General features: G+C 38.5%; 1 protein-coding gene across 5 annotated transcripts; it reads right to left on the reverse strand.

Moving 5' to 3' along the window:
* Positions 1-484: 484 nt before the first annotated feature.
* On the reverse strand, positions 485-10,568 carry ap1ar (adaptor related protein complex 1 associated regulatory protein). 5 transcript variants are annotated; one of them, XM_079893599.1, is made up of 11 exons: positions 10,544-10,568; positions 10,355-10,427; positions 8,103-8,151; positions 7,983-8,009; positions 7,873-7,898; positions 6,971-7,067; positions 6,614-6,712; positions 5,864-5,931; positions 3,604-3,671; positions 3,372-3,479; positions 485-2,782 (listed from the first exon to the last, which is right to left on the reverse strand). In XM_079893599.1, exons 1-11 carry the CDS (start codon positions 10,551-10,553, stop codon positions 2,496-2,498), a joined length of 912 nt encoding a protein of 303 aa, XP_079749725.1. In that variant the 5' UTR covers positions 10,554-10,568; the 3' UTR covers positions 485-2,495. The 5 variants fall into 5 exon arrangements, with proteins under 5 accessions (XP_079749725.1, XP_079749724.1, XP_079749727.1 ...); XM_079893598.1 differs by having other exon boundaries at positions 3,598-3,671; XM_079893601.1 differs by lacking the exon at positions 6,614-6,712 and having other exon boundaries at positions 3,598-3,671.
* Positions 10,569-23,181: the final 12,613 nt, after the last annotated feature.

Raw genomic sequence — 23,181 nt, forward strand, 5'->3', positions numbered from 1 at the left:
TGCAAAATAAGGTCTGGTAACAGTGTTTCCATTAGCGAATCAGTTAAAGCTGCTAACCTTGTTGTCATTTACATAAATATGCCTCCATAAACACACAGATGGGGCTGTATTTTCAAATGTCATCATTTCACACATCAGCTACACATTATTTACAATCACCTGCCCATTTCATTCTGACTGATGGACAAACATTAATTTATCTTTGCAAATGCTCCCAAACTCTTCAAACAGGATGAGTTTACATGGTCAACAGACTCAAAATGAGGAGAAAAAATAATAATAATCAAACAAAAACAAACACTGCATTGATCACACATACTTCACATTCTGATGACATGAATACATCTCTTTTGAGGTGTGCTGGTAGAATAAGAAAATAACGTGACATGATTGTGCTGTACAGAAGCTCTTGTGTGCACTGATGTTTTACACATCAGTCCTCAGAGATCTACAACTAGGCTAGATTACAGACTCAAGTCTCCACTACTCTTAAAGGCCTTTAGTGTCTGCTTTACAATCCATATTACAGATCAGAATTCATGACAACATTTAAAAGCATTAGGGTTGAATTTGGAATTTGAGGGAAATATGGGGGTCAATGGAAGAGGTTGTTCATTATGGCAGACAGAAAAAAAAAACAAAAAAAAAAACAAAATGAGTCAAATTCTTGTGTAGAAATAATTCCTGACCATTCGATGACCCCTGTTTTATTCATTATACTAATACCGTTAGTTCCTTGCTGTTTCGCTATAGACCTTAGTCAGGTTAGATGCCATCTTTAATTTTTGACAGGAGTGAAAACGAGGCTGTGGACAGAATTCATTGTTTAACAGTCTGATTGTTCAGTTGACGAAACGTCTTTCCGAGAAAAACTTTCAGTACAAAAACTCCATAAAACAGTTTTAAAAGGTTGTGAAAATCATGTTATCAAGGACCTTTATACAATGTAAAGACATTATCCCTCACAGCCTCGTTTTCATACGCATTAAATTCAATATGGCATCTATAGGGTCACAAAAACATGTTCGGGTCATATTTCACCCCATAATTAAATGGAAAAACAAAGATAATACCATACCATAAAGAAAATAAAAGCATATGTTTTTAGGCCATTGTGATTTTGACTTTTTCACATCACAGGAAAGAGAATGTTTTAATATGGTAATAAGCATTTATGAAAATTGTGTCAATCAATGTCAAAAACAATTTTCCTAAAACATGCCTTATTTTCTTTATGCAAAATAATATTTCTTCCGATTTCACTGTGAAACAATTTGCATGTTTCGGAACGATATACACATCAAATCATTGATCATTTCTAGATACAGTAAGACAGCATGAATTCATTCAATGTCAGGATTATCAAAACCAGAGGTAGAATATGACGATCCATATCACACCATGTATTTTCCCTCGTTCTGATCCATTTTGTTCAGAAATACAGAGTTTAAAGAACCGGCTGTTTACACTAACTGTTTCCAAAAAAGTGTTGACAACAAACCCTTTGACCCAGACAGACAGATAAACAGTGACTATTTTAAAAGCACTTATGGACTTAATTTAAATGTGTTCCAATGCATTTTAGCCTAAAGGTCTTTTCCTTAAAACTGTCCAGTGTCTCGTATGCATCATACCAGGGGCCACATTCCCTGACAGTCATTTTCCCTGTTATCATGGCTGATATGACTTATCATATTAACCATGCAAAAGAAAAGTTATGACGGTTCTGGAAAACATCTGTGGCTTTCGAGAAGCTTCCCTCTCCTTCTAAAATTGCACTTGATTCAGTTCTGTAATGAAAACGTCTGAAATAAGGCTGAACGAAAACATTCCTCACCCAGTTATAAAAATGAAACGAATAAAAATAAATTACAGATGCATCTAATTAAAAACCGGAGCAAATTTACCCATGGAACGCAAATCCTAATGAATCTGTGACCTAATGGTGTGAATCTCATGAAAACTGTCACGAACATGTCCAGGTCACTATTCATCCCAAACGGAATTATATTTTGCATAAAGAAAATGAAGCATTCTGTTAGATCCATAACGATTTTTTTTGCATTGTGACCACTGAGCATATTTCCAACCCAGTTCTCATTACCATAATGCAAAAAAATAGCCACATTTGTTTTAAATTGAGAAATATATATATATAGATCATGGCTGCATGTATTGTATCGACTCTCATTTAGGCTGATTTAAAAGTTAGAAATTCTTGTATTACAGTATTTTTTATTGTATTAAAGATATCAGTCAAAATAATGAAAATATGTATAATATTTTTGGGGATAAATTATGACAATTTTCATGATATTCACCCAATGACAGTACAAATCATATAAAGCATTTTCTGTTTCTTGTAATTTCTCTCACACTGAGAATTATGAATTTCATTTTATACATTAAGTTGAACTGACCGTCCGCAGTCATATCACACTGATTTTTAACGAGGCATTTGAAATCGCTGTGGTCTCACGGTCTCTTGCTGTAGACTATCTCTCTTGTTGGTCAGAGCTGGCTTTATGCCCCGCCTCCTCAGTGGGCGTGTCCAGTACTGGATTAACAAATCCCTCAAAGTCCTCGTCGCCATGGTCGCCATGATCGCCACTGTCCTCGGGATGTGCGCTGACAAAGTCGTTCTCCCACTCCAGAGCGTTGGAGTCCTCAGAGGTGGAGGTGGGTCCGCTGTCCAGCTGTTTCCCGCCAGGACGAAGCGCCGCCCGTAAAATGTCCTCCTCCGTTTTGGAACGCTCCCATGCCGGACCCATTCGGTTCATTCCTGTGTAATGCCACATATTAATTCATTACAGTAAAGACACATGGACCCTATTTGCTCTGTTAATACAGGTCCCTGTACAAAATTTACCATTCATCAAAATGTAAAAAAAAGTAAGACTGTAATTACTAATGACTCGTTTCAGGCAGTTCAGAATTGGTTCTTTCGTTTGGGATACAATAACTTTATTTGTTGTGCACTTTGAAACTTTGCCGACCTTTTACATTCACAAACAGCTATATCACACACTGCATGAAGGGAATATCCGAAAAAGCATACTAGAAGCACTTTTAAAAAAATTATACAGTGGTTCATTGTTTGTTCGTGTTAGTTCACACTGCATTAAAGACTGCATTTTGATTATTTTTGTATTTGTAAATGTTAAAATTCACATTAACCAAGATCAATAAAACACTCAAATGTCAAAGTTAAAGCCTGGCTTGGATGTGACATTTAAAGCAAACGGTATCAAACTGCAAAACAGCAACATTTAAATTGGCATATTGTGACTTGACTTCATAGATTGTATAGTGCTCATAAATGATTTCTGAATGCAGGACGCAAATGTTATCGGTTCCGTGAAGTCACTCACCCTCCTCATCCTCCCACTCCAGGTCCAGTGAGGTGGCGTCAGTCTTACTGGTGAAGTCCCAGCTGCTCTCTGTGTTCGGCGTCACCACATTCGTCTCAGAGCTGAGTCCTTCACACACAGACACAGTCGATACACATTTTAGCATTTAGAGATTAATACTTTTTTTCCATTTAAATACATGTATTCTAATAGATTTTTTAATTGAAATGTGTTAATGGGAACTCACGGTTACTCCGAAATGCTTCAGATTGAGCCTTCACACTCTGCAGGTACACCTCGAACTCTCCATCCGACGCTTTGCTGGGGAAACACACACACACAGTTGCCTCATCTGTCTGCAAAATGTGAGCACAGAAAGCCGCCTATTATATTTAATAGTGTGTGATACTGAACAGTTCTCTTACGCGTCTTTTCGCACTTGAGCGGACAAATACACAAAGTCGAAATATTCCCGTAAACACAGTTGGTTATGTCTTAAGTGAATGTAAACAGTTGACAAAGAAAACACGTAACTGTATATTGGATCCGTGCAGCTCTTAAAGTGACGGCAGTCTAATATTCTTGCTGCCGTCTCTATAAGAACGTTAAAGGGGGGGTGAATTGCTGTTTCATGCATACTGAGTTTTTTACACTGTTAAAGAGTTGGATTCCCATGCTAAACATGGACAAAGTTTCAAAAGTTAAGTTGTACGTTTGAAGGAGTATTTTTGTTCCAAAAATACTCCTTCCGGTTTGTCACAAGTTTCGGAAAGTTTTTTTCGAGTATGGCTCTGTCTTACGTAAGATAGAGCGGAATTTCCTTATATGGGTCCTAAGGGCACTTCTCCGCGGCCGCGCGCGCACTCGCAGACCAGAGAGAGAAGAGAGCGAAAGCAGTACGTTACCTCAAAGCGCTCTGCTCGGCTTTTAGGGAAGTCAATGTCACCAAAGAAGTGGGTTTTTGGTTGGCAGGGCAAGACAACCCTGCACAGATTCCCAAAGAACCCAGCGTTAAGGGAATAGTGGATGGAGTTTGTTTTTTCGAAGCATCAACGGAGGTTGTGCACGACTCTTTGTTCCCTGCATTTCGACGATGATTGTTTTATAAACAAAGCCCAGATCGACTTATTTGCAGATCGTCTAATGCTTAAGGATCGAGCAGTCACGGTGAGTAAACTACTTCAAATGTCTCTCTGTGTTGTTGTTAGATCAGTTATGGTAAATGGTAAATGGACTGCATTTATATAGCGCTTTCACAGACCTATGGCCACCAAAGCGCTTTACATAGCCTCACATTCACCCATTCACTCACTCATTCATACACCGACGGCGGTGTCAGCCATGCAAGGCGCCATCCAGCTCGTCGGGAGCAGCCGGGGTTAGGTGTCTTGCTCATGGACACCTCGACACTTGGTCAAGTGGAACCGGGGATTGAACCACCAACCTTTCGGTTTGTAGACATCCTACATGAACCACTGAACCACTGCCGCCCCAATTAGCACAGCTAGCACAGCTATAGCACACCGCCCACACGGCCCGCCCCCAGACGCTCGGTTTTTTCCGGAAAGACTCGGTACAGCCAATCTTTCACCTCTAAATATAATAAAACCAAAGACGTTTTGGAGATATGAAGGATGCAATACTACTCTATAGGTACTCAAGATTAACAGGAGATTGAGTGAAAATGAGCATTTCACCCCCCCCCCCCTTTAATCAAACAACTAAAGACAAAGAAAATTCACTCAGTTCTTGACTGAATAACTTTTGTAACTATATTTGTAATGTATATTTTATTTATAAAGAGCTGTGTTATTTAACATTTGATGATGGTTTCTGTACCTGAATACCTGAAAATGTTTAAATGTTTATTTCAAACGTATCTATGTTCAGGTGTATTTATTTGTGTGATTGCTAATTTGATTATGTGTTGTTTTTTAGTTAGTGTGTTCACTCGTCTTTAATAATGCTTGAAATGTATATTAGTTAGGCTAGTTGTTTTTGCTCATAGGCAAAAGTTCCTTGTGTAAGTGTTCTTTAGCCTGTTGATTTTTGTTCTTGGTATTCAACACCATTAGCACACTTTAATGGAGGGATACCAAAATGTGTTTTTTTGGTCAGCTGAACTCCTTCAACTTGATGTTTTCTTGAAGGTCTCCATGAGATTTTATTATTTCAATAATTTAACAACATATTCACACTTCTCTGGTGATGGCTAATGGTCACATGACATGAAGGTAAACGAGTGAAATATTTAATCTTTTCAGTAAAGGTTTTAATTGTTTTCATCATATTTTTTTTTCTTTTAATTTTATATTTTTCAAATTTAATGGCTCAAAAATAGGAAGATATTTCTATAGAAGTCTAGCTTCATTTGTTTCCACATGCTACTTGGTTTGATATTTTGTGTCGAATGCAATGACACTCATACATTTGTAAGTGTGACTTAAGTGTTCGAAAACTCTTTTGGGTCCCTGAATACCGTTTGCATTAATTTCAGGGCAGACTGAACTTACGGTTTGTGCCGAGGGTCATTGCTCTCTGATTCTGACCTGGGTTTGGTCCTCTGTGGCTGCTGCTTTCCCTGAAAACACAACATTTTAAGAAAGACGACTGACTCACTTCCACTAATATTTCACCAAGTGCTATGGTATCGCTCAGATTTTCAAAAACAGCAACAAAAACACGGCTAAAATTATTTCTAACTGTTAGTGCCAAAGTTTGGTGCCCTACTGGGAAACAGACAGCATATGTAATATTAGCAGATGGTCAAACACACAAATCATGGTAGAAAGGAAAATTAGAGAAAATAAAAATGAACAGAAGACATGAGGGCAAATTAAGAAGACAAATGCTAATAAAAACAGGAGGAAATGAGAGACATGTAGTTTAGGATAGTTAGTTTTAGGTGGAGAAGGTTTTCTTGGAAGCAGATCGATTTTGTTTTTATCAGCATTAAGTGCTGAGTTTATTCACAATACGTTGATCGATATTTGATGCTGGACCAACATTAAGAGCCTTCAATCCTGTTTATAAGTCCTCGATCTCGGCTATTCATTGCGTATCACAATCTATAAATGTTTCAAAGACAAATATATGATAAACAATGCATAACTTACAAACTCAAGCAATTTTTTTCCTGTTCAAATCAGAATTTTTACTTATAAATTAGAACTGAAGGCATGTCATAAATGAGAAGGGTGTGGCTGAAGGTAAGTGGGCGGGGTTAAGAGAAGGGCTGGGCGTGCTCAGTGCGAACGCCTCACCTCCTTTAGCTTTCGTTCCTTAGCGAGCCGCGCTGCCTCGCGCTGGGCTGCAAAAGCAGCCTCCTCTTCTAGCCTTAACTTCTCCTCTTCTGCCACTAACTGGGCAAAAATCACAACAGGAAGGGAAGGTTAACTAAACTCAGAAATAAAAGCAGGGGTGAAAACCAAAGCAATGGAAAACAACAAATGAAACCATAAACTCAATGTAAGCTCTAACTTAAAGGCAACAACTTTTGACCTTGACCATTTAAATGTTTGTTTAGACTATAAACAAGTTTCTTGTTCTTCTCTGGTCTTATTGTGAACATTTCATCAGGGCACATGTGATGATGGAGGTACGGATGCGACCTCCCGTACCTCTGCCTTCAGCTTTTTGTCGATCAGCGCCTGTTGGTCTGAGATGGCAGTGTAGCGTTGCTCTTTCAAGTGGCCGATCTCCTCCTCGCTGATGGGTCTGGACCAATGACAGAAGAGACAGCAGAGTTCAAAGTCTCCCTCAGCCAATCAAAATCTGTGTGACCTCATGCCATGTGATGCACTGATCTGAGAGGAATGTGACTCATTCCAGTCCTCCTAACTTGGTCTTGACGATCTGGTCAATTTTACAGCCTATCTAAGCCAAGAGCCAACCATGTAGATAGGAAAAGACAGTCTGACCATCAGCAACCATCTATATAGTTTCTTTAAGTGACTTTTAGAGACAGACAAATATGAAATCAATATATTAGAAATCGGTCTTGCACTTTTTGTGCACAATATCCATCATAATATCCATAAACAGTTTAAAATGCTCACAATGATGCAACAAAATTGATGTCACTATCTTGAAATCAAAGTCTTAAAAATGAATTACACCGTGTCCTATCCACATATGATATGCATCTTTTCCTTGTTAATCAGACTTGTTGCCCTAATCAACAGCAATGGCGACACGCGACAGAAAATTAGTTTTCAGAAATGGTTTTTATTTCTGCGACGTCGTGGCTGGAACAACATACGAAGTATGACAATGGTAATCTCACTAATTATGTGCTTATTTAATTGTTAAAATAATTGTATGCGAGTTTGAATATCATTTTGTGTGACCTTTATAGCCAGACTGAAAAAGACAATGGATAATTCACCTCAGATCTTGAAAATAAATGCAAGGAAACAAGAACTATTGCTCTATAGTGCATACCGCTTTACTTGAGTGCACTGTATGTATCCAGGTAAATAAAAGTAAAATCCAAAAGAGTCCAGATTAAATAAAACCATACCTGGGGCAGCTTTGCGAGCTCTCACCCTGGAAAAGAAGGCAAAAGTGTTTACATCTAAGCAAAGGAGGAATATTATAAGAAGTTGAGTGTTTCTGTAAGTGTGTCCTCACCTCATCGCTCTCCACAAGGTTCTCAAACTGTAACAGAACGCATGGATGTCACTCAAACTGCACAGCCATGAGAATGTTTATATCTGATTTTTCATTTTAAATAAATTATGATGACTGTACCTCAATGGTATAGTGTTCCCCAGCTGTGGTACTTTTGAAGTACTTAGACCTATTGGCAAACAAACAAAAAAACAATCAAATCATCAGGTCAGGCTGGTTTTATGTGAGGTAACATTCACTTCCTCCTGACAGAGCATAATAAACTATTTTATATATACAATTATTTAAGTAACAGCATTGTCCAATATCATCACTTGCGGTTACAAAAAAATCTGAGATTCTATTCTGTAAAACAGCAAATGGAGACTTAAATAGTAGAGAAAATAGTAATAATCTAAGACTTAACAGACAACATAGTATAAAAATAGTGAGTATAAAACATGCCTGGTACTAGTTTAGATCCAACAAATAAATTCAGATATAGCTAAATTACACACAATGGCGAATGGCCCAAAGCTGATGTCCTAGGGCGGATTCACAAGAGGACTCTGGGCGGGGTCCTGAGATCAGACCTCAACTAATGCGGAAACTAGAGTAGCGTTGATGAGTCCGAGGCATTCAAGCGAGTCGGTTCCATCGGAGAACAGATTCGAATCATTGCTTAAAAGCGTAAAACAGAAATGCGTGTGTGGCGCATTTTATAATGTATCCACTAAATATTATAATTAAATAATTACACCCCTTATCAAAATATAAATAACATATGTCAACTATTGTCCGGAACCGTGAAGTGAATTACAAACTCGATGCGAATCGGTTCAGGTGAATCATTTAAAAGGAACGATTCGTTCGCGAAATGAACATTGCTAATGGGATTGATATCAGTTGCTTTCAACCTAAACTCTGCGTATTTAATGTAACAGTTAAGCTGCATTGATATCTATCAGAACATTCCTTTAAAAAAAGATCCAGAGATTTTCCACTGTTCACCGGCTATACGAGTGTTCAATGCACCTGACAACAGGCGAGTCATGCTGCCAAAGATCACAGCTGGTGCAACTTCATATGAAATAACAAGCCCATGACTGACTCACCCTCCTCCTCTTTGTATCCTGTTTGCTTCCCTTCTAAAGAGCCCAAAACATTGAGCCCAGCAGTTCCCCATGGCATACACGGATCAGGTGTATGTATCAGCTAACGTTACTCTTCCATTCCTGATCCGTATCCTGCTTCTTTACACATTGCTCCGGCTACGAGGACTGTATTCTGCATGACTCGTGTTAGCGCGTGCACGCGGCCGGTTCGCACAGGTGAGTCACCTGCGGACACTTCGCTCGCGCAGCGACATCATTCATCGCCCATTGGTGGCATTCTCTGATCTGGCCTAAAAACCGCTTTTGTTTCTTCTTCCTGACAACTCATACATGTGATTAATGTTTAAACTACGGCAAGTCGCAAGGCTCAATTACTGCAATGACGTCTCAGAGACACTGGGGGTCGACAGAGATCATCCGTAACTAAAATTACCATGGTAACCACAGTTTCCACTAAAAATAGTTATGCTAGTGGAGGTGGTGCTAGTAATTTAAAACTATAATAAGGTATAATATTTGAAAATAAACCAAATCAGCATATTAGAATGATTTCTGTAGGATAATGTGACACTGAAGACTGGAGTAATGATGCTGAAAATTCAGCTTTGGTCACAGGAATAAATTGCATTTTAAAATATATTCAAATACAAAACAGTTCTTTAAATTGTAATGTTTCACAATATTACTATTTTTACTAGATTTGAACAACTCGTAATTATTGCAAACTGCTAATGTATATTATTACAATTTAAATATATAATTCTAAATGTAAATTAATATAATTTTTCATACTCTAAACTAAACAATGTACTTGTCCCCAGCACATTTTGTTCATATAGTGATGCTTGCCTTACCCCCAAACTATGGTATTTTTGCAGAAGCTTTTGGCATTTACATTTTTTCAAAACTCTTTGGATATCAGACACCTACATATGGAGGATCATCTGCGTCTCCTCTGACTCAGAAACGATGGGGTCTCGTGTATTACTTCATCAAAACCAAGACCCTGCTGTTTTTTTAAGGTCAAGGAGGATTAAAATCATATTAGGCAACGTAGTTTGACGCTTGATTTCAGGGAGCGCAAATTGCTCCTAACAGCAGGTAAAGCCGCGCGCCCAGATTGCACGCCAGGTACGGCGACACCATCTTTACGGGCCGTCGGTCTGAAACCTTCACGTATGATTACGTTTATATGCGCATGAACGTACAGATAAAGCCACACATACACCTGCTCCTATCAGCAGGCCAGTGGGGCTCTTAATGAAAAGTAGATTATACCTGTAGACAGAAGACCGCTGTACTCGTGACACAGGTGGGACGACTGTTGTGATCCAAATGCTTGGCAAAGGTGCTGGAAAAACAGTGTCAGTTTTTCGGATGTTTGTCTAGGTGGCCGTACCTATGGTTATTTACTGTGAAGGTCAAAGGGAAAGTTCACCCAAAAATATCGTTTCAAATCCGTAAGACTTTCGTTCATCTTCAGAACACAAATAAAGATCTTTTTGATGAAATCCGAGAGCTTTCTGTCCCTCCATTGATAGTTACTCTGTTTGACACTGCAAAATCGTAAGAGATCATAAAGAGATCGTAAAACTAATCTATATCAATTGAGCAGTTTAGAATTTAGACTTTTGACGTTTGAACTTTAGCAAGAACCAATGAGGTTCATTCTCATGTTACGCAGCACGTTTGAGCTTCAGCAAGAACCAATGAGGTTCATTCTCGTGTTACGCAGCACGTTTGAGCTTCAGCAAGAACCAATGAGGTTCATTCTCGTGTTACGCAACACGTTTGAGCTTCTTAAGAACCAATGAGGTTCATTCTCGTGATACACAGCACGTTTGAGCTTCAGCAAGAACCAATGAGGTTCATTCTCGTGTTACGCAGCACATTTGAGCTTCAGCAAGAACCAATGAGGTTCATTCTCGTGTTACACAGCACGTTTGAGCTTCAGCAAGAACCAATGAGGTTCATTCTCGTGTTACGCAACACGTTTGAGCTTCTTAAGAACCAATGAGGTTCATTCTCGTGATACACAGCACGTTTGAGCTTCAGCAAGAACCAATGAGGTTCATTCTCGTGTTACGCAGCACGTTTGAGTTTCAGCGAGAACCAATGAGGTTCATTCTTGTGTTATGCAGCACGTTTGAGCTTCAGTAAGAACCAATGAGGTTCATTCTCGTGTTACACAACACGTTTGAGCTTCAGCAAGGAACCAATGAGGTTCATTCTCGTGTTACGCAGCACGTTTGAGCTTCAGTAAGGAACCAATGAGGTTCATTCTCGTGTTACGCAGCACGTTTGAGCTTCAGTAAGGAACCAATGAGGTTCATTCTCGTGTTACACAGCACGTTTGAGGTTCAGCAAGAGCCAATGAGGTTCATTCTCGTGTTACGCAGCACGTTTGAGCTTCAGCAAGAACCAATGAGGTTCATTCTAGTGTTACGCAGCACGTTTGAGCTTCAGTAAGGAACCAATGAGGTTCATTCTCGTGTTACGCAGCACGTTTGAGCTTCAGTAAGGAACCAATGAGGTTCATTCTCGTGTTACACAGCACGTTTGAGGTTCAGCAAGAGCCAATGAGGTTCATTCTCGTGTTACGCAGCACGTTTGAGCTTCAGCAAGAGCCAATGAGGTTCATTCTCGTGTTACGCAGCACGTTTGAGCTTCAGCAAGAACCAATGAGGTTCATTCTCGTGTTACGCAGCACGTTTGAGCTTCAGCAAGAACCAATGAGGTTCATTCTCGTGTTACACAGCACGTTTGAGGTTCAGCAAGAGCCAATGAGGTTCATTCTCGTGTTACGCAGCACGTTTGAGCTTCAGCAAGAACCAATGAGGTTAATTCTCGTGTTACACAGCACGTTTGAGCTTCAGCAAGAACCAATGAGGTTCATTCTCGTGTTACGCAGCACGTTTGAGGTTCAGCAAGAGCCAATGAGGTTCATTCTCGTGTTACGCAGCACGTTTGAGCTTCTTAAAAACCAATGAGATTAATTCTCATGTTACGCAGCACGTTTGATCTTCTGTAAGAACCAATGAGGTCCATTCTCATGTTACGCAGCACGGTTGAGCTTCAAAAACCAATGAGGTTGAGGGTACATAAAATAAGGGTAAGTAATTAATGACAGAATTATAATTTTTGAGTGAACTATCCCTTTAACCTCTGAACACATAAAATGACTCATTGATTTATGTCGTATAGAGCTAATGCTCTCCATATGGAAGCATTTTTTTTTTGTTAAATTCTTCACAGACACAAACTAAATGTGTCTGCAGGCATTAGAGCATGTGGTACATTCTGCAATTGATGAAACGTCCCATGTCATTTAACCTGCACAGACTAATGAGACCTTCGTCAGTTTTCGAGCCTGCGGCCATAGCATTTGCTTTTTCATCCTTTAGATTCTGTTCACTGCATTTTAGTAGCATAAATCAGATTTAAGATTAGAAAAAAAATGCTAAAAATAGTTTTTTTAGAGTAAAAAGACCATTTTTATGGGATAAACTAATTAGGGTCACTCACAGCATCATGCTAGCACTGCATAAAACAAGAACTGCTATTTCTTTGGAAACTGCAGAGAAACTTAAGTATTTCCTGCTGTGTGCGAAAGGGCAAACTGACATTCATCCTCTGATTCCCTTTGACCCTTGCACCGGCTGAGTGTTGGTCACAGATGCTCAAGCTCGACAAGGCCATGACTACAGTCCAGAGAGCAGGAATTATCATCTCTTATTACACACCCTCTGGAATACTTCATTTTATCTGGTCAATTTGGCATTTAAATATCCTGGTATAATGAGTGCTAAACTATATAATCATGCATTCTTATGTGAAACGTTTAAAAAGCCATTTGAAATGAACAAGGGATGTTTGTAGTTTTAACAGATGGGTGCTTATGTAAATATACACTATATATTTACACTAAATATACTTATTATATAAGTAAATATAGGCCTACACTGCCATTTAAAAATTTGGGGTCAGTAGGTTTAAAAAAAAAAAAAAAACTTTATTTAGCAAGGACACATTTAATTGATCAAAGGGACAGTAAAGACATGTATAATGTTACAAAAGTTTTCTATTTCAAATAAAGGCTGTTTATTTATTTTTTTACTTTCTATTTATCAAAGAATCCTGAATCCACAACTGTATTAGTGTATATTTGCATAAGCCACTCAACTGATAAAACATCCTTAATGAATTCTTGTTTTTGCACTGTATTGTACATGTAAAATATGCAATATTTTCAATATAAGTCAGATTAGGATATATGTTTTTTTTTTTTTTTTTTTTACCTGCCACACAAAATGTTTAAGTCTGATTGCTTATAGAAAGCTTATAAGCCGATTTGAGGTTCACATCACATTCATTGCACAAACAACGTGGGATGAGTTATGTACTGAAGGTCACTGTGTGTTAGGGGTTTGTGCAAACTGTGAACTTTAGCACACAACACTAATAAGGTTTTGTAGCATTTCCCAAATGTAAGTGTTTTTAATAAAGCGCTTGGTGTTCTGACAGATGGGGAATGTGGTCAGATGTCTTTAACCCCGCTGAGACCCACGGCCCAGATGATGTCTAATCCTGATGCACCAGCAGAGAGGGTTCTGAACCGGTGATAGTAAATCTCACAAAAGCCTCAGAGAACAGAGTGACGTGAAGTTTAAGTTTGCTAGTAATATTCCGCGGTCTGTTGCCATAGTTACTTAAATCGTTCCTCAAGCACCACAGATCCTGATGTAATCAGTTATGCTGACATCACAGCGGCCCATTGGGGCCAACATCCAATCAGAGCACAGAACATAATCCAGAGGAGAAACCTCAGCTTGATCTTTAAATAATTGTCTTACTCAGATTTTTTGTCTTGTTTTCCAGTACAAATATATAGACATTCTTAAATCAGGATACATTTACTTAAGAAGTAAAGTGACTCAAGATGTTAAGTTTTGTTTTGTAAAAAAAATATAAAAATTAAGTACGTTTATTTTTCTGATCACACTAGCAGATATTTGTTTTCGTTTTAAGCACAAACATACTTAAAGTCCCCATGAAATCTTTTAGTATGAATATGTTAGCCTTATTGTAAAATTCACATTTAGAAGATATAAGCATTCGAATTTTACAGTCTCTCACTTCCGCCAATATGGATCAATGATTTCTGATCAGCTTCTCATCAGATTTCCAGCCCTACTATGCTTTCCATTGGGGTGAATGTATCGCAGCTCCGGTCCAGATACACAAGAAAGAACACAGAGCGGATCATATGCTAGAGTCGGCGCAGAACACAAAACATTTCGGACCCATTTGAATTCAGCACAGAATGCTGTATTTTAAAGCGACATTGAGGAGAAACTGTTAGAGATTAGGAGGAACTGCATCTGTACTGAGATCAGCGGCTCTGGCCGAGCTGTGATTTAAATGAAACGCTATTGGCTATGTATTAAAATTGTATGTATTAAAAATGTCCCGCCCTGCCGTCCTGTTTCAGTGGAAATTACAACAACACGTTAAATAATGGATGGATGAGTTCATTAAAATTACACTGTTATGATTGATTATAAAGTATATTTGAGACTATGGACTACAGATCTATCAGCTTCCTCAGCAAGGCAGTTGTCATCTTGGCGGTGTGTTTGGGGTCGTCGTTATAATGCCGTTCGGCCCAGTTTCTGAAGGGAGGACATCATGTTCTGCTTCAGAATGTCACAGTACATGTTGGAATCCATGTTTCCCTCAATGAAGCTCAGCTCCCCATTACCAGCAGCACTCATGCAGCCCCAGACCATGATGCTACCACCACCATGCTCGACTGTAGGCAAGACACAATGTTCTTGGTACTCCTTACCAGGGCATCGCATTCGCCACACATGCTGGACAACATCTGAGCCAAACAAGTTTATCTAATCCAGACCACAGGACATGGTTCCAGTGATTCATGCTCTTGGACACCTGTCCAAGCAGACTGTTTCAGCAAACTGTTTGCGGGCTTTCTTGTGAGCCAGCTTCAGAAGAGGCTTCCTTCTGGGACGAAGGCCATGCAAACCGACTTGTTGCAGTGTGCGGCGTATGGTCTGACCACTGACAAGCTGACCTTCTGCGACCTCTAAGGCAATGCTGGCACGATCATGCGTCTGTTTTTTGAAGCCAGCTTCTGCACCTGACGCACAGCACGAGGACTCAACTTTGATTGACCCTTGCAAAGCCTGTTTCGAGTGGAACCCATCTTGGAAAACCTCTGTATGACCCTGGCCTGTACTGTAACTCAGTTTCAGGGTGTTACCAATCTTCTTATATAGCCTAGGCCATCTTTGTGGACAGCAACAATTCTAATTCTCAAATCCTTAGAGAGTTATTTGCCATGAGGTGCCATGTTGAACATCCAGTGGTCAGTTTGAGAGAATTGTACACAAAGCACAAATTGTAACTGCTCTAATACAAGATACACAAATTTGTATGGTCCTGTCAAGCAGACAAAAACATGAACATGATGAATAGGACATGTGGCTTTGCATGGTTAAACGACGTACAGCTATTATCACTTAGTGTGTACTCACTTTTGTTGTGTGTGATGAGTTATTTTCAGAGGACAGTAAATATATACTGCTATACAAGCAGCACATTGACTACTCTAGAATATATCCAAGTTTCATTTCTATAGTATTGTCCCGTGAGAAGATATCTAAATGTGAGATACTATGTTATTCTTATAATGCATTATATATTTTCATAAATAATTGTAACCAATGTTAAAATGCATATTTGCAGATTCCTTGTTCCATCTGAAATTGGTTGTTTGCCATGTGTTTTAATGCATTATACATTCTGAAGATACGTATTATAATTGTGGTTACAATTATTCATGAGACCATACAGTACAATGCATTGTAAGGTGCATTAATGCATAATTAATGCATTAATACTTTTAAAATGCATTGCATATAAAGACTTTAAGTATGTCTTACCAAGAATTTTTTATTATTTTTACAGTTAGAAGTTTTATGTAACTGCACACTATACACACACACTAAACATACTTATTAGATAAGTATATACTTTCATTCTGCAGCAGGTCAGTAAGATTGTTATTTTTTATCCTTTGATGGAAAATAATTCTTTTATACAGCAAGGATGTGTTAAATTGATCAAAAGTGACAGAAAAACATTTATAAGTTACAAAATATTTCGATTTCAATTAAATGCTGTTCTTTTAAACCTCCATTCATCAAATAATCCTGAAAATCCTGTGTCATCATTTACTCACCCTCACGTTGTTCCACGACTTTATTCTGTAGAACAAAAAAAAAAAAAAATTCATGCAATTACAAAATATTAGGACTAAAAACACCACTGAAGTATCTTAAGTAAGTCCTTCCATATTGTGATCATTGAGTTAGTTGAACTTTAAAACCAAATCAGTACGATTTCCATTTGTCGTGTTGTTTGCTCGCGCCACCTTTCCTACAGTAAAGGAAAAATGTTTTGCCTAAAGAAAACTTAAATATGTAACTTTTCAATAATCCTCTTAACATGCAAATAGTATCAAAGGGAATGTCCATGTTTGATGTCCCACGGCACTAATGATAACGTATGATGTGGATGTGGAAAGAGAAACTCTGTGACACATACATGTTTAAAGTGTCCTTTCTCTTTCACTCCCTCATGGATCACTGTATGCCGAAGGGACCATAAAGCAGATGTGATATATTTCAGCAGTCCTCCTGTGATCATTTTTCATGGCTTTTTATCATAGCATCACAGTTCTGCAGATCTGGGTTGGTCTCCTCCTCCTGTGCTCCTCCATGCACTGATCCTCCTCCTCTTGGTCCCTTTCACACACAAACACACACCATGCCAGGCAGCTCGCATCATGGAAAATATCCACACATCCGAGTTAGATTTTTCCATTGAACCTGCAAATCATGTTCATCCTTGTGCGGCTCTGTCAGAGGGAGGTTGCTGCAGACAGCATGATTACAGAAAAACTGAGTTTTAGCCAATTATTACGAGTCCAGTTTGATTGCAAGCTGTTAGTTTGTGTGCAGTGGTTTTGGTTTTGCCTTTGTGATCATTTGATGATCATGTTTTATTTTCTCTATCCATGTTAGTGGAAAACATTGCTTCTGAACACTGCTTACAGTATATATATATAATAGAAGATCATTTCACCATTTCCATGGCAACTAAACCCTCAGTTCAAAGGTAGCTGTGGGATAAAAGTGTTTTGGGTCTTTATGAATCAGGATAAATACTTTGCTGCTACTGTACTCAGACTGAATAACAGGGTCACTGATGAATGGCTATGGTCATTAGTGAAAATGTATTTGTGCAAAGTTACAATCTATCGGTTGGTCTATCTTTCAGTGCCCTGTGTGGAAACATCTGGGGTTGTAGAAGGGTATTTGTGAGGACATGGCGCTGCTGGAGACTTGGACATGAGGACAATCTGATGACTGCCACAGCGAGCTGGCCCTCGACTCTCTGAATAGACAATGCATATTTCCTTACAGAGTTTGGAATGATTGATTTGAGACATTTTGAGATGCTGTATTGAAACCATGTGAAGAATATGATGAAATTCATCATATTCAGAGAAAGAAAGAACTTTAGAAAAGCATCACTTTTTCAAAAAAAGAAACGTCCCTTTTTCAGGATATTGCATTTTAAAGGTAACTTTGTAAGATCCAAAAAAGCTTTACAGATCATTATTGGAAAGGGTTTAAACCATGTTTTTCATGCTTGTTCCATGAACCATAAATCATTTTTGCACATGAACCTGTGGAACAGTCCTTAAGACTAACAGTTTAGAGACGAATGGCGATAGACATTTAAGGTCACAATTCCAGTAATTAAAGACACTTTCTACTGCCTCTGAAAAACCCCTGGGGCATCATTTATAAAATGTTATTTAGAAACCTTCCTACATTTGATCTTACGATCATTTCTCTATGTGAATACATGTAATTCAGAAAACAAACATACCCATAAAAAACGTGTGCATGCCCCTTTTTCAGATGCGAAATCTATAAAATCGCTAAATATCTTGAAATTGTGCGCAGCTGAATGGTTTTAGATCTCAGCCTTGTAAACTCTGCTTAATTAATTTCATTAACATATAGAAGACCACCAATGGTGGCAAGCAGGGCGGGGCCAAGAGCCATGGGAACGAAGCGAGGCCGGTGGCGTCTGGAGTCCCACGGAGGAGCTCCGGAAGGATACAGAGAGTTTATGTTGTTGTTTTATTATGCTTATATGTGTCAGTCATCTGTGAGGGTCTGCCGCTTTACTTTCGTTTTGTGGTTTGTTTATTTTGTGATTAAACTTTACGTTAAACGTTAGTCGTTTCCCACCTACCAGGAACCCTGGCGAACACACAATCTATGTAACAGAATTAATCAGTGACGACTTGAGGTCAACATATTCATATGATGGTCTGAGGACAACATCATGTTACAGAATAAATAAGCTAATTCAGACGTTTATCCCTGGATCTCGCAGCAAATCGCGCTGTACTGTCTGACCAAACTGAATGGTCAGTACAATGCGCAAATGCTAACATGCTTAAAGAGATTTTAGGAAACTTTTCTGTGGCACCAGTGCGAGTGCTAACGAACTGTCGCATGGTGATGACATCATAAACGTTGATTGGCTGAGGCAGATGTTGTCCCAGGGTCATCATAAAGATATTGGTCTCAGGGCAGCTCCCACTTGGTAAAATCAGGACATGCGGTGGGGCACACCACACACTGACTGCTTCTTTTGATTTTGACCCTCGAGTGGACTGATGGATATCTGTATAAATTTGTATTTAGTTTAGGAGTGAATTCAGGTTGATTGGGACACTTTTTCCCAGTCATCTCAATGGCAAAAACTGTTCCAATCAACTTGAATTCCCCCTTTACATTTCATCATATTTATAATTTTGTGCACCAGGGAAGCACTTTACTTCCCAGAATGCATTACCTGTGCTGAATGTTGAATTGCAATTGATTACATTTATCTTCCTGTCATTCCAATTCAGTTTCCCGTGGGGTGTGGCTCAGGAATTGAAAGGAAGCAAGTTTTTTGTTCCTGACACTTGTACTCGAGTTGTTCCTGATGGGATTGTTCCTGTAATAAGTACATGCAGGCACTGTGAGTTACATTGGATAAATGCATGTGAATTGACAAATCATTAATCTGTTGAACTAACTATCCTTGTTAAGCGAGTCCTGATTCTGTTGATACATTTTTAATGACACGGCAACAGACTCAACATTACCGCATCCTCATATTAGCATCTCCTTGGTTCCTCTCTGACAGTGGCAGACATGGTCACTGCAAGCCTTGTAAACAAATGACAATATAAACGACTCTCATTACCGCAGTCAGCGACACATAACGGAGACCTGGAGAGACGCCACCACCCCACACTGGAACGACAAATCGGCACAGAGGGTAATCCACATCTCTCACCCTACTGAAGCTCGTTCAGACAGGCCAAATATAACCCTCTCCATCATTCAACACGTCTGTCCTAATCCATCAGGTGCACTCAGCTCCAGACCCCATACAGACTTCAAATGTCTGGATAAGTGGTCATGAGAGGTTTAATAAAGCATGCTTGATATATGACAAAAGGGAACTAAAACCAACTGTAAGTTTACTTAATCATCAGCCAGCAGTGGCAAAGTTTAGAAGCCCATTAGTATGTAAGATGTGTATTATCTAGAGGATTTTTAAAATAGTTCTTATAATGAAGTTTCAAAAAAATATTATATCTACCAGAGCGAAGTTCAACCGCTTTGTAACAAATACACTGGATTATTTAATTTTCTAAAGACAATGTGAGTGGTGCTCGCTGTGCCATTTTTGGACAATTATGACAAATGACGTTATGTCATTATTACCTCATTCTCATTGTCATAATTGTAGCTAAAAAAATTAAAAATGTTAAAGTATTATTTACATTCACATTTTAAATATTATATTTAAAATGGGAATAAAATTCAAATAATGCTTTAAAATGTAAATAACATATGTTATAATGCATTTTCTATCACTGTAATGCATTCACTGTAATTTTTTACAGGCATACAGTATAAATTTCAGTACTAAGCATCGCCATTGAGAATAATGGGAAATACTATAAAAGATTAAAGTAAAACATCCAAATTAGTAAACAAAAAACAAAGAAATGCCAGTGGGGCTAAAAGTTAGGCTTAATTCTGTCAAAAAGTATGATCATACAAAAAAGGAATTGCATAGCATTTTGAGTTGATGAGTTACACACCCTATACTTATGGTTAGGGATTTACTGAAACACTGTATCCCAATGCAACGAAGTAATGTGACAAGTGAAAAAAAGCTCCAGGTATAAGACTGCGTGGCTTTAGTGAGGAAAAGAACTCCCATGAAGCAATATGAATGATATAATTTAATTCATAATGATACATATTGAGCGTTCTTGGTTAGAGAAACATTATATTTTAAGTTTATTGCAAAATATGCATATATAAATGACAAAGGTATTTTTTTTATCTAAATGTTGCTATTTTATTTTGCACATAAAAGGAATAGTTAGACAGTGTGTGGATTTTCCTCCTTTATTTTCATATCTTTTGTTTTGATCCTGCACCTCTTGGAGATAATTCGGATGTGCGTATTTTTTCCCCTCTTTTGTAAAATGTGCATACACAGAAATATTATAACTATATAACTATTTTGACAGCATAGCAAGACCGACTTTATTATGTCATTAGCAGTGCATCATGGGAGTGGGCGTTCCGTGCATAGCTCTTTTGGCTCTCTGAGTAGTAAGTAGTTTTTCACCACAAATTCAACAAAATCGAAACAATCAAACAAAAGCAAAATAATGCGAATAGATGGCTTCAACAAAAGCAAATCGATTAACAACATTGGAACTTGCCTTTAAAGGTTTCATTAAAAGTTATTGTAAAAAAAAAAAAAAAAATGAATAGAGATTTTACTTCCCAACTGTTGCACTCTTATGAAGTAGTCACATGGTCTGTCTCCTGTCAGAAAGTCGAGTATAGACAATACCGTGCTTTCACTGTCTACACATTCAGAACTGTTATTAAGAAATGATGTATGGAAAAATGCCAGAAACTTTCAACATTCTGAGTGAGTGAGTTTCGATTCATGCATTGATAGTTCATGATATGATGTATTATACAACACTGCAATTTACATACAAACACCTTCCCCAGCATATAATTCATTTTGAGCTGCAAGAAATTTGATTTATGGTCAAATTACAATGATGCCTTATTTTTACCATTTGTGATCAGATAATCAAAAGCCATGTGGCCACTAGTCTTACGTAGCCAGACCTTCAGACTGATGGCCGGTTTCATTGGCCAAGAACCACTCAAGAGGCCGTCTGACTGACATGTAAAGCAACCAATCAAAATTCGTTTTGTTCAGTGTCGTGTTTAGGGCGTGAACATGTAAAGTCGATCTCCCTACAAAACAGACCTTTGTGTAAAACTCTATGCAGTGTTCTTCACATGCTTTTGAAAATCCAGTGTTTAGTTGATCCCGATTAGCCCTCATTGTCACAATTGTAACGATTTTCTTCTATGAGGGGGTTTGGCATCATGATGGCTTTGTTTCCAGGTGGACGGTTAAAGAATGTGACACACGTCTCCCGCAAATCCAAATCAAATGACGACTTCGAAACTCCCGAAGTGTTTCCAATTTTGTGTGCCTTATGCATCAGACATTCAGCAAATGGTCCTTGGGTGTGACGTCTGAGGCACCAATAATGTTAGTTAGAGCCTCAGTGCACCTGGCATCAAAGTATAGTGCAAGTATGAACAATAGCAATAGTAGCTGTGTTTCCATTACCCTTCAAATTGCGCAAATTGAAATTGAGAATTGAAAATACGCCCAATGGAAACACGTCAATTTTGCAAAAACTCCCATTTATCGCAAAAAAGTTTTACGCTCGCATGAGGTGGTTTTTCAGGCAATTCGAAAAAGAAATATTTCGCAAACCTGCAATGGAAACAGTTTTTGTGCATTTACAGGTCACCTGACGTAGATGACGCGGTGTGTTTGGACAGAATATGAGACAGAGCTCTTTATTAAATTCATATACTGTAAGACAAAAGAATTACAGGAATAATGGATTCTAAACCTCAAATAAATGCCACAATCAAGACCTCGAAGCAGAAATGAGTGAGAAACACCCAGAAACACCTCATATGTGCCGCTCACAGTATAAGGGTCGTTCCTTACCATTAATGCTTGGAAAACACACATACATCTCCTTCCATTAATAATAATGGCTAGTGCAGTGGCTGGGATATAGCACATAAACCTACCAACGTCCGTTACCATGGTTTTTGGAATGATTTTACTTATCGCGAGAGGAAAAGTGAAGTTTTAGTCGCATAACATCAGTTAATGGAAACAGCGTCATTTCGCAATAGTTTTTTGTCGACATTTAGAAAAAAATCGCAAAAGTTTTGCGCAAATCTGTAATGGAAACGTGCCTAATGATGTTTGTTTTAATAAGCACTGGTAATGATAAAGACAACAGATGCACTTCCATAGAGGACATCCTGTGCGCATTTGGGGAAGGTAGCAGACTGATTCATCGGCTCAGGTTTGTCCTCTCTGCTCGTTGCGGCCTGTTCGGGGATCATGGGAGAGCTATGATGTCACCTCGGGCTCGGGCAGAGTTTAATGGGGGTTCTCAGGGGCGTTTCCACCAAATTGAGCTGTCAGGCTATCGCCCTCCTCAAAAGAACAACCTCAGGAAATCTGTGAGGGAGGGGGAGCAAATTCAAACTTCAAAATCCATAATAATCGTAATTATGAGATTGTGTCACACCTGCATGCTGAAGAGTATTTTTACTTCTGCTTTTTCTAGTGAACCAAATCATCTATAGTTATTTTGTTTTGTGAATTTAAAGATACGTTTAATGATTTAAATATTTGATTACGCATCTGGGCCTGAGCAAAAAGATGTCAAAACATCCAGATTGCTTTTAAATAAAAGGGATACATTTTTCCCATAGTCAGACTTTGAAGATACTAAACTCTAAATTCTAATTCTTTCCTTTTTGGCAAACAAATGAGTGTTACACCATCCCAGT

Source organism: Squalius cephalus (assembly GCF_949319135.1).
Source record: "Squalius cephalus genome assembly, chromosome: 14".
Classification (NCBI taxonomy): Eukaryota; Metazoa; Chordata; class Actinopteri; order Cypriniformes; family Leuciscidae; genus Squalius; species Squalius cephalus.